This window comes from Sorex araneus, chromosome 6 (genome assembly GCF_027595985.1).
Source record: "Sorex araneus isolate mSorAra2 chromosome 6, mSorAra2.pri, whole genome shotgun sequence".
Classification (NCBI taxonomy): domain Eukaryota; kingdom Metazoa; phylum Chordata; class Mammalia; order Eulipotyphla; family Soricidae; genus Sorex; species Sorex araneus.
This window is the reverse complement of record NC_073307.1, coordinates 137311987-137324536: the sequence shown is the minus strand read 5'-3', so window position 1 is coordinate 137324536 and position 12550 is coordinate 137311987. Positions and strand designations below refer to the sequence as shown.

Sequence of the window (12550 nt, the reverse complement as noted above, 5' to 3'; positions counted from 1 at the left end):
TGGACATCTGGTCACTCTTGACATTTGATAAAACTCCCCTTCCCTACAACTTTCCCCAAAATTTCATCAAATAAGTTTTGTCAGAATCCTCCCCTTACCCTGATCATTTCTCCTTGTAGTTTTGCATCTAGCGAACTGCCTCCATGCTAGCAAATCCCCCCTTTAACTTGTGTTTAAAAGTTGAATTCAATCTCTCTCCCTATTGCAAATCCTCCATTATATTAGTCCCTTGAATGAAACCTTCCTTACCTACTTTTGTGGGGGCTAAGAGGACTTTTAAACAGTGTTCAGACACAGTAGAGACAATTCCCGGACGGCACCAGAGCACCAGAGATTCCTTGGTGCCGCAGACCGAGCCAATTTCACCAGAGCACCCCAGATGGAGCAGGTGCAGTCTCCCTGCCTTCTCCAGATGGAATCCCAGTGACCGTGAGCTTACACAAGCAAAGCTTCAGTATGTGGCTTTCAAGACTAAATCTCCAAACCATATGGCGGCAGTGGAACCAGGCAGTCTCAGTCAGGCTCCCTTCCCTCTCCTGATACCAGAAGTCACACCCGTAACCCGCCCCTGGGTGTCATCTTGGCACATCAACAGCCAGAGCCCAGAAACTCACAATTGAAATCAAAATGGAATAGCCCCCGAAAGAGATGTGTCTGGAACCCATTCATTTACAATCTTAGAATTTCAGAAGCGTGTGGCTGCTTGTGTGGCCACTCGACTTCTCATGATATTCAAAATGAGCAATAGAAAATAAGTGGTCTAGCATCTGTCCCTGGAAGGCAGGCTTGAATGGTGGTAGGAAAATTTGAGCAAAATATAATGCCCCAAAATAGAGAGAGAATATCTGAGCATTTGTCTACCATAGAGGCAGGGTGAGGATTGGGGAGACGGGGGGAGGGGGGAAATGGGGACATTGGTGGTGGAAGGTTTGCACTGGTGGATGGACGGGTGTTTGATCATTGTATGGCTGGCTCTCGAACTTGAAACCTTTGTAACTGTATCTCACAGTGGTGCAATTAAAAAAACAACAACAAACAGTGTTCAGGGTGAGCCCACACACCACTTCTTGGTGGAGTGGCCAGACAGCTCAATATGTGGGCATGAGCATGAAGATGTGGTACTACTTGGGTTTAGTAATGCTGGGGGGCCAACAAAGCTACATTTAGGGGGCAGAAAGGGATACTCCAGAAAATAGGGCTATTTGGGGGAGACATGTGCTGAGGATAGAACTGAGGTCTATGCAGGCATCCCTGACCCCCAAGCTCTCTCCCAATTCTTCTTACCTTCTTTAACAAGGATTAGAATAATGTTTTCATTAATACCAGGATAGGCTCCTCTCAGAAAATGCCTTCTGTGGCGTCCACCATATTATGAGGACTATTAAGCAGTTATGAACTTGGTGGTGCAGGAAGGAGGAAAAAAATGTGTTATGAACTTGAAACAGTGGGACACTTGGGCAGTCTCGAGCCGGGGCCGATACCAGCTCGCGCTCTGCTGAGATTCGACCCGGGTGGCCATGTTTTTGTGCGGCCACTCTGCTGCTGATAGACAAAGATCTGGAGGCCAGCTAGACTACTTTTGGTCCCAACAAGTGCTTGCAGCCATGTCTCTAGACTGTGAACTAAGCCATTACCCCATGCTGCCCCAGGAAGGGAAATGATGCAATTTCTAACATAAATCTCCCTGGACTTAATTACTAAAATACAGAAATCCTAAACAGAAATCCTAAATCGTGGCCGCGCAACTGCATATCTCTTCATTCTCAGCAATGGAAAACTAATTATCAAATGCTTCCTTCTCAGTAGGGCTGTTTTTTTGGGGGAAACTCCAACAACAATAGTGAGTTTTATGTTGAAACATGGAGTGTAATCAAGGTAAAGAGAAAATGAAGTGAAATTTATCAGTTACGCAGGCGGGGGTGGAGGGGTGGGTGGTGGGAGGTATACTGGGGTTTTGGTGGTGGAATATGAGCACTGGTGAAGGGATGGGTGTTTAAGCATTGTATAACTGAGACATAAGCCTGAGAACTTTGTAACTTTCCACATGGTGATTAAAAAATGATACCTCTAAATAAAATCTGTTTACTTCAAAAAAAGAAGAAAGAAAGAAAAAAAATGCCTTCCAATTTGTCTTCAATCAAAAAGTACTCCACCCTAGACTTCCATTAGCACATATGTGTACAGAGCGACATTGTTCTTAGACATACATTTGCTTCAAATCAAGATGGGAATATACAACACCAGACCTGGGGGGGAAATGACAATAATTTAATTACAGCTAAATATCTGAAGGGAGAACTTTTAAGAAACGCTAGTGTTTACCTCGTTACAATTGTCAACAGTCATTTATCTACCAGATTCATTTCTTTTCAGTGGGAGGAAGCCTCCCATGCAGTGTTCAGGAGGATTGGGGATACCCAGCTAACTTGGTCTGTGGTTCAATACTTGAGCCTGAGAATGTGGTACTGCTTAGGCCCCACGGTGCCAGGGACCACCACGGCCACCTTGATGATGCTTAGGAGACATGTGGTACTAGGGAATAAACCCGAATTGGCTGCACACATGCCTCTAACTATCTCCCGGGCCCCACTGGATATATTTTATTTTATATCAGATTCATTTGAATCTTCTCACCAAAATGATTAAATAACTATGACTCTCATTAAACAAATGAGGAAACTCAGGCTGCAAAGGGTCAGTGAACTTGCCCACGTTTACACAGCCACTAGGTAGTTGAGTCCCGATCCACACTTGTTTTCTGTTGACCACTTTCAAGGCCCTGTGGTGGCACCTGCAGTCCTCCCTGGGATTAGTTCTTTTTTTTTTTTTTTGCTTTTGTTTTGGGTCACACCCGGAGATGCACAGGGGTCACTTCCTGGCTCATGCACTCAGGAATCACCCTTGGCAGTGCTCAGGGGACCATATGGGATGCTGGGATTCGAACCCGGGTCGACCGCGTGCAAGGCAAACGCCCTACCCGCTGTGCTATTGCTCCAGCCCCTGGGATTAGTTCTTTGTTCCCTTCCCACCATGACTCTACCACATGAATTCCTGAGCTAACCACTTGGGTGGTATCACTGTATCACTGTCATCCCGTTGCTCATCGATTTGCTCAAGCGGGCACCAGTAACATCTCCATAGTGAGACTTGTTGTTACTGTTTTTGGCCTATCGAATATGCCACGGGTAGCTTGCCAGGCTCTGCCGTGAACCACTTGGATGACAGTCAATTTATTTGCCAGTCTTCTTTGTAGAACATTGCCGTTTGCTAGCAAAGCAGTTAACTTTGTTTTTGTTTTTCAAAAGCCAAGGGTTAAATATACACGTGGAAGTCAAGACCATTTTTCCCCAAGTGCCTAAGAAGCACATTGGCGAGAGGGGATGGAAGCTCCGCGGGCTTTCAGCAATTTGCATGAAGTATGACACTGGGCAAGAAGAATGCGGACAGAGACAGAACCACAGAGGCACCTACCCCCTTGCCTGGCTCCCAGAGGAAGAGGGAACAGAGCTGAGCCAGACTTGGGGCACACGTTATTGCTGGATGGTAGGTGAACAGCTGGGATTCGTTAGGGCTGGAGACATGGCAGGGCAGATGCTGGGGGACGCGCTCCGTGTCTGTGCCACAGAACCACTCTTTGCTGTTGCTGGCTCTGGTTGATTGGAGCTTCATGTTTTGGACAGCCGATGAAAACCAAGCTTAATTGCCCACAGTCTGGGATGCCTCTCGCAGGTCTGCGGATCAGTTCTGCCTCAGCTTGCCTACGTCTGGCATTCCCACCGTTTGGTTGTTGCTCAGCTGCCGATCTGTGAAAGTTACACCTTGAAGACCAGGGAACTGTTGGCACACACAGGACATAACTTTCTCTGCTGTTTTTTATTTCTGTGTATTCAAAGGCAACGAATCTCCTTGGAAGCACTGTAAAAAGGGTACGTGTTTTATTAGCGTCCCATCCTTTCATGGGAACATTGGTGGGTATTAAAACTTATAATTAATAGGGTAGCCTGGCTCCATCTACTGATTCTTACCATTGATTTCTGAGGGCTGATGATGATAAGCAGATATCCTTAATGCCTGGTATCATTTCCTGCTGCCCTGCGTGCCACTTTGCCTTTTCAAACTATAGCTTTTCGAGTGATTTATTTCTCCTAGCAGTGGGCCTGGTAAGGAAGGGAAGGAGGGAGCAGTAACCATGATAAAAAATAGCTAATGTTCACTGAGTGCTAAGTGTAATTGGGGCATTGCTCTGCCCTCTTCACTCTAGCTACACAGGGCCAGGTACCATTATTCTTCCTGCTTAACAGATAAGGAAACAAAGGGTGTCACAGCTGAAATATTCTGCCACATGTTATGGAGAGTAAGTAGTTAGGCTAGATTTAACATGAGGCAGCGTGATCAGGGCAATTGTTCTTAAGACAGAGCTAGAAGGGCTGGGAGATAGCTCAATGTGTGAAGCCTTGAGTTCAATCCCTGAGACTGCATGTGTGTGTGTGTGTGTGTGTGTGTGTGTGTGTGTGTGTGTGAGCGAGAGAGAGAGAGAGAGAGAGAGAGAGAGAGAGAGAGAGAGCATTTTTTAAGTAGAGGTGGAAGTCTTTCAATTTTATTGGACTGCTTATCACCTAGACTCAAGAATTATATATATGAAACTTCTTTTCCCAAATCTAACAAATATTTGGTAAAATTTCCTAGTTCAGCTTAGGATGATCAATGATTCTAAATAAAAAAATGTTATGACTTTGCAGATCTTTTGAGACTTTGCAGAAGGTTTCTTTCTAACCACCCCCTACAAATGCATTTAAAATATTGCCAATTATTTCAAAAGATCTAAAGGACCACTAAAAACTCACTCTCAAAGGACAGCATGGGATCCAGGTTAAGAACAGTGGAACATGAGGGAAGTATAAGCACAAAAGTGTATAAATCTGTAACTGTACCCTCACGGTGATTCTCTAATTAAAAATAAATAAATTAAAAAAAAAAAATCTAAAAAAAAAAAAAAAAAAAAAAAAAAGAACAGTGGAACAATACTAAGGTCTGTTAGTATGAACAATTGAGTTGACCGCAATCGAATGAGAAGCTAAATCCTGTAGAAAAATATAAATGTGTATAAGGCTGTACAGCCTCAGGCAAACCAGTGTCCTTTTGTGTATTGTGGACTTACAGTCTCTCTTCCTTTGCCTGCTTAGGCTTGTTATTGAGTTCAGCAGTATCTGGTTGCTCCTTACAGTTTCTTGGAGAAGTGGGCCGTCCTTTTTGAGCATTCCTTTCTAGGTTCCCAACGAATCTTCTAAGCCATATTTGTGACAACAAACCAGTAGGGTCCAAATCTTCCTTTGGGCACTTTGGGAAGACACATGAGTCCCGTGCCAGTCCCTGAAGCCTGGAGAAGCAGAGGGCGGGCAGCAGGCTCGTTCTGAGTAGCTGCTGGCCAGGCTCTCCCTGAGGTGTATAGCGACTGCAGGGGTGAGGCTGAGAAGATACTCAGGAAGGTTGCATTGGATGGACCCGGAGGAGAAGAATAAAATAAAAGAAGAAGAAAAACTGTTATCTGGTGTTAAAAAAATTCCAGAGAGGCACTAGTACTTGGTGATTTGGGAATGGATTTCACCCTGGCTCTGCTCATCAGAAAACTTGGCTGTCTGACCTCCATCTAAAAACATCTCCTCTTCTAATGTCTGACCTCTGCCCCTTAGATATGTTTCTTTTAGCTATTTCCCCAAGCACTGATCATTTGTTTTGTGTTTTAAAAATTTATGCCAACTTTGTGGTTTGGACTAGAGTGATAGCACAGTGGAAAGGGCGTTCGCCTTGCACACGGACGGGTTCGATTCCTCCATCCCTCTCGGAGAGCCCGGCAAGCTACTGAGAGTATTCTGCCTGCACGGCAGAGCCTGGCAAATTACCCATGGTGTATTTGATATGCCAAAAACAGTAACAAGTCTCACAATGGAGACGTTACCGGTGCCCGCTTGAGCAAATGGATGAACAGTGAATGGGACGACAGTGCAACAGTGCTACTTTTTGGTTTGGGGCCCATATGTGGTGATGCTCAGGCTTGATCCAGTATTTCCCCTTCCTCCCTTCTCTCTGTTGTTGCAATAACCAGGAGCTACGTACATACTTGCTTGTGGTGCCCAATCAGGGTTTACGCATCTGCCTAGTGGTGCTTGATTGTGTACTCACAAAATAAATATGAGGCCACTATGCTCCCTCTCCCCCACGTGTGTTTGGTGGTCATAAGCCATTGCCCCACCCTGGCCTGCTGCAGCTGCCAACAAACACATGAAGGAGGGACAGGGTGACAGGCTAGTTGGTGATCAGTTGCCATTTATTCCAATCTTGGTCTTGCCGTTTATTCCATTCTCCCCGAACACCTGCTCCAGTCTCACTGAGCGCCCCATTCCAGCCTCACACTGCCCCTCTTTCCCATCTCCTACTTTCCTTCATGCTATTCTCTGTGCACCCAGTCTCGAAGCCTAGCCTAGAGCCCGACCTCCAAGCATCAGGGGGTAGCAACAACACCTACGTGAGGTAGCACCATCAACCTATGTAAAGCTCTTCCTTCAGGGAAGCTCTTCGAAGACAAAGTTCTCCTCCTGCTAGGAGATCTGCTCAAGGGCAGGTTTTTAGTATAAGGACATACTTCTCCTTTTCTTAGTCCATAAACAATCATCTTAGATTTACTTGCTTCTTAATAATGTTTCTAATTATTTTGTATGGACACAGTAAGAGATATACTAATCTTCTAGAGTGGCTCTCCTGGGGACATCTCATTATAGATCCCAGGCCACAGTGCTCAGGTCAGATTAGTCCTTCCTATTACCTTCAGGGTCCTTGTCCAGTCATTTCTCTTTGGGTCATGACAGAATTCGTCCATGACCGTGCTCTTAGCTTATAAGTTTTATGGCACTTAGCTGTCCCATTTTGATGCCAGGGTAGCTTACAGCTTGCCCTGGGTCCATCTAGTCCTTTTGTCAGGACCCTGCTTTTGGGGTGTTGGGAACTAAGGGCAACTGAATCTTAGGTCGAGTAAATATGACAGATACCCAGGAGTAAATATTATCCAGAGTCAGTTAACTCCCAAGTTACAAAAGCATAGCATTAACTGTCTTCCTGTGTCTATGCAAAAAGGACATTGCTCTAAAGTAAACTATGCAAAGGACATAAGGAAAAGAGAAAAGCAATATATGACTTACAAATACAAAACCCCGAGTCCTTAGAAGTTACAGAGTCTGATTTGGAGATATAGTTGATTAACAGATAGGGAAAGAGCACAGGGGAGAAGTGAAAGATAAACACTGAGAAATTGGAGTGCCTAGGGAGCACTGTGATGGGTGTAACCCAATAAACCTAAGTTCCTTGTGGCAGAGGAGAACACACACACCAATGTCATCCTGCCCTTGTTATTCTACCAAGGTGCTTGACAAGGCATATATTCTCTTGGTTGTGGTGCTCTTGCACATTCCTATTGTAGAAACTGGGGTTGTATGTGCTTGTCAGAGTGCTCACACACACCTAGCTGTAGTGCGCAGAGCTCACACACTCTGTTGTCGTGAAGGGCATCCCAAACAGCAGAGCTGTCAGACTGTGCTGAGCACATGTGGGCGGCAGTGGGCATCAAGATCTTGGTCTCACGCTAGCAAGGCTAGGATTTTTTGCCAGTAAGGTCTCTCCAGCATATCTAATATGCCACGGGTAGCTTGCCAGGCTCTGCCGTGCAGGCGAGATACTCTCGGTAGCTTGCTGGGCTCTCCGAGAGGGGCGGAGGAATCAAACCTAGGTCCACAGTAACAACAAGTCTCACAAGGGAGACGATACTGGTACCCGCTCGAGCAAATCGATGAGAAACGGGATGACAGTGACAGTGAACATCTCCCCAGTCCTTCCCTCACCCTCCCTTAGAAGCCATTACTGTTCTTGTTCTAATCAAATTTTACCTGAATCGAGAGCTATTGAGGACAAGGAAGAAGACCTATATACCATGGGATTTTCTTGGAACCAGTCTCCAAAAGATATACCAAAATGAAAGATATTCATTGATTCTTTGGAATGACCTGGTTCTAAGGGCTTTCGGTATGTAATCTTTAAATTAAATTCTCCCAACAGTGTAAGTTATTATTTAGTTATTATTCTATATCATAGATAAGAAATTAGAGATACAAAGAGTAAACTTGGCATTGTATTGGAAAAATACCCAGAGTGAACACCTTTGTCAGGGTTTCTGCCCCCAGTAGCTCCTGAGCCTTGGTGAGGCTGTCTCCCCATTTTCCTTCTGATAGCACAGTGGTAGGGTGTTCGCCTTTCATGTGGCCAACCCGAGTTCGATTCTTCCGCCCCTCTCGGAGAGCCCGGCAAGCTACCGAGAGTATTTTGCCCGCACAGCAGAGCCTGGCAAGCTACCCGTGGCATACTGGATATGCCAAAAACAGTAACAATAAGTTTCACAATGAGAGACGTTACTGGTGCCCGCTCAAACAAATCGATGAGCAATGGGATGACAGTGACAGTGACATTTTCCCTTTCTATTGCTTACTCTTTACTCCAGGATTCCATTAGTATATTTTTATATCATTAACTTAATTTTTTGTTGCTGCAGTAACATTGTAACATTTTGAGTTTTAGGTATGTATCACTGAAAATTTGCATGTGTATATTCTCCATCAATTCAGTGCCACTTATTCCATAATTGTGCCCTTCATTCGGATTTACCCACACCCATTCCCTTGATTGATTGATATACAGTCTAAAAATTAATATTTTATTGCGTTTATGTCATCTATATGCCACCTGAGATGGGAATTATGTGGTGTTTGTTCTTCCCCAGTTACTCTCTTTGCGTTGACCCTGGAACTCTCCATCTCTCCATATAGATACCAGAGAAACTGGTATCCTGGGATATTGCTTTGGGTCTGACACCTGCTCACCCTAAACTGCCAGAATGCCTAATAGCTACCAAATAAAGTTTAGAGACCTCCATCACACTTTTACAGCCCCCTATCATATTCAAATCACTCATACGATCACTCTTGAGTTGGTTTTTATTCTGAGTATATATATCTCCTGCCTGAAAGCATAATCGTGGACCTAGCATGACCCAGAGCCACAGCTTTCTGGAGTCAGATCTGGGTGTGGGTCTTGCTCTGCCACTGCCAGTAGTGATCGTGAACAAATCATCGCATCTTTGAGTCTTGCTTGTCCCATAACCCCACCTACCTCTGTAGGCAGTGCCACAACGACACAGCATGAAAATCAGATATTATAGAATTCTGCATACACAGTCTTCTAAGAAGTGGTATAGCTGCCTTGCTAGTACCATATATAGCCTCTGGGTCCCACTGGATAGCTTCAAACCCTGACTCTACCACCTACTCTCTGAGTCATGTTGATTGAACCAATGAAAGCTCAGTGACTCCGTTTTGATTTCTGAAAGATGAAGATGACAGGGTATTTATTTTGTACAGAAGAAATAACTTGATACATGTATTAAGACAGGGACAAAAATTATTTTTAAAAATTAGCTCTCATCTTGTAAAGCATCCTTTCTCCTTTTTCCAAGAGGTTGCTTGCTGTCTTTCCCCCTGGACAGACCTCCCCTCCCCTTGGATTCCGCGTCCTGGATACCTTGCATTCTCTGAGCCTAATACTCTGCCTAGCATTGTGTTGGAATTAGTGATCCTGCTGACTTTACTGGGCTGGGTAGCACAGGAAGGATGAAGAAGTTTAGAAGTGCAAAGAGGAGTTTTATTTTCCACTCCCCTCCCCACAAAAGTACAGGGACAACTACATAAAAAAGGGCCTTGTTGACAAGAAAACAACAAATTGAGAAGTATGATGTCTCATCGGCACCCAACACGGAGCAGTAAGGGCCATAGGATGACCTCTCTCCGTATAGTAGCTTTTCAGGAAAAAAAAAAAACAGGCAGATTTATGAAGGGCAAAGTTGAGTGTGCTCCATGAAGAGATATACAACGAACATATATCCTCCTTATTCGCATGTGTGGAAGGTGGGGGAGGGAAAGGTCAGCAGGGGAGTGAGGAGAGCTCCAGAGAACAGATTCCGCTGTAGGTGTGGCTACAGCCTCCACCTAGCCAAAGCCAAAGGATTTGACTTCTGGGGGGTGGGGGAGGGGGAAGCAGGTCTCATCCTCCAAACTACTAGCCCACTTTTGCTTTCCAAACCTCATAGGGTCCTTCTAAGTTAGAGGAGGGGGGAGGGGGCAAAGGGAAAAGGACTAAAGTTGCAAAAAGTTGATGATCTGGTTGAGTTTCTGCAGGGTGACCCGGCGGGAGCAAGCAATTCAGGAGGAAAAAGGAGGAGAGCTTGGGGGAACCCATCTCCCCAAGAGAGTGAGAGGGGGGGTGGGGTAAGGCTCTCCTTCCCTCCCCAGCGCCCACTTCTGCTATAGTCACTCCTTCAATCAGGCTCCATGCAAGCATCCAGCCGGCTCCTCGGCTGGGGGGTTGGGGGTGTGTGAGACACTTGCGGGGCTGGACTGGAAGGAGCTTCATTCTCACCTTCTCTGTCCTGTAACCCCGCCTACCTCTGCCTCCCATGGGGTCCATCCTCAGGGACTCTCTTTCCTGTAGCCACCCACCACCACCACCACCACTCCGGCCTGGCCAAGAGGCATCCCGCACCTCGCCTGACCTGGGCTGACCCCAGCGCCCGCGGGGTCGCGTCCAGCCTCGGCCCCGCGCCCCCCGCCCACCCCGCCTTCGGCCACACCTCCCTGCGCAAGGGTTAACGGAGAGGAGAGGTTTGGCTGACGTCGCTCCGCTGAAGGTGGTTCCCGGGATGCGGCCGGGAGAGCCCGGCGCGCTGAAACCCGAGCCCCTGCTCAGCTGGGGTTTGGGGAGGTCCCTGTAAGAGGCGCCGGCCCCGAACTCCCTCCATCGCTCCCGCCCCGGCTCCCGTCCCGTCCCGCGGCCACTCGGCACCGCGGCGCGCGCGCCATGGAGCTGCGCTGGTGCGCACAGCTGGGGCTCACTTTCCTGCAGCTCCTTCTCATCTCGTCCCTGCCGAGAGGTACTGTGAGTAGCGTTGGGGCACCCCGCAGCCCCTGCCCAGGAGCGGGGTGTGTGTGTGTGTGGAGTAGGGGGGTGGGGTGGCCTTTCTTTCCAGGGTCTGGCAGGGAGCAGGTCTGGGGACTCCAAAGGTGGCGCTGGGGAGGAGGGTGGTGTTGCAGGACACTGTCCTGGAGGGGCTTGGCTGGGATGTGACAGAGCCTGTCACCCTGCCTGAAAATGGGGTCCCGTTTCGTCACCCCAACATGTAAGGACTGGAATGCACCAGGCAGAAGGCACCGGCTCCGGTTTTATTGGCTTTAACATTTTTGCTTTTTTAAAAAAGCATCAACGTCCGTTTGGGTCTGAGCAAGAGTCGAGTTTCCCTGGCAGAGCCCTCTAGGAGGGAAGGGATGAGAGGCAAGGGTTACAAGGAGCAGAGCTGGCGGCTTGCTCCGCTCCGGGTGGTCTTTGCTGAATCCCACCCCCCCCACACACACACCCCAACCCCCTCTGGCAGAGGAACTTTGCTCAGAAAACGTGTGTATGCTTTTCCTGGGAATGAAAAGGGAGAGGAAATACGGGGAGGGGGGAAAAGTCTTACGTTGTTTCTGGACACGCACCGTACTTGTTTAGAAAGGGATCTGGCTTCTGTATTTCTCACATGGTATTTGCTGACACTCACACGCAGGAGAGCCGTGCTCTTGGGAATCTTTGCCCAGCGGTGGGCAGGAGGAGGGGCTACCAGGCAGGGATCCCAGCCTTCCTGGGCACGGCTGTGCAGGTGTGGTGAGCCCTGGTGAGGGGACACAGACGGAGGCGCACAGATCCCACAGAACAAAGCAGCTTTGCTCAGGGAGGCAGGGTGCCACCCTTGGCTAGTCCCCCCTGTGCCAGTGACCTGTGACCCTTGCTCTGCCTTGGTGTTCTGTTTGCTGCCACAGTTCATTGATATGATACCGGTATGTGTAGGGGTGGGCTGGGAGAGAAGGAGAGCCGGACCCTTAGGCACACCCCTTCATGATGATCGAAGCGCTGAAATCTCCCTTGATTTACTGTCCCTCGAGAGAGTTTCAGGGGATTCTATTTCTTTGGGGGGGGCAGCCCAGAGGCACTCATGAAGGAGGAAGGAGCCCTGAGAATTCAGAGAGGCAATGTGTCCACCCCTCAACAGCCTCCCCTGGGATAAGAGGACAAGACTTCTCCAAGCTCCCACTCAGCCTCGTGGGCCTGACTTGGCCATGGGCATCCCTAACCCAACCACTCAGACAAGGCTGGTTCCAGCACAGTGCTCCCAGAACTGGTCTCCACCCCCCCCCCCACCCCCCCCACCCCCCCACCCCCCACCCCGGCTGCTGCTTCTGTTATCGCAGCCCAGGGGTGAGGGCACCGGCCCCGTGAACAATCAAACCCAGCTCTGCTAATCCCCATGTTCCTTGCCCAGAATCTGCAAAAGCCCCTGATTCCTGCCCCGAGAGTCCTGTGTGCCTGCTACTGTGGCCAAGCTGCAGGAAGCTCTGAGTGGTTTGGGGACAGCCAAGCTTCTGCC

At 47.9% G+C, this 12550-nt stretch overlaps 1 protein-coding gene across 3 annotated transcripts in view; it reads left to right on the top strand.

Annotated features, from left to right (window-relative positions):
• Nucleotides 1-12550, top strand: part of PAMR1 (peptidase domain containing associated with muscle regeneration 1) — a 128313-nt gene that overhangs the window by 20569 nt on the left and 95194 nt on the right. Inside the window, exon 1 of one of the 3 annotated variants that reach the window (XM_055141950.1) lies at nt 10794-11023. The exons of 1 other annotated variant lie outside the window; for it this stretch is intronic. In XM_055141950.1, coding sequence (XP_054997925.1) covers nt 10951-11023 — 73 coding nt within the window. In that variant the 5' untranslated portion in view covers nt 10794-10950. Of the gene's footprint in view, nt 1-10793; nt 11029-12550 lie in introns of those variants that run through there. One more of the 3 variants, XM_055141952.1, reaches the window with a different exon arrangement.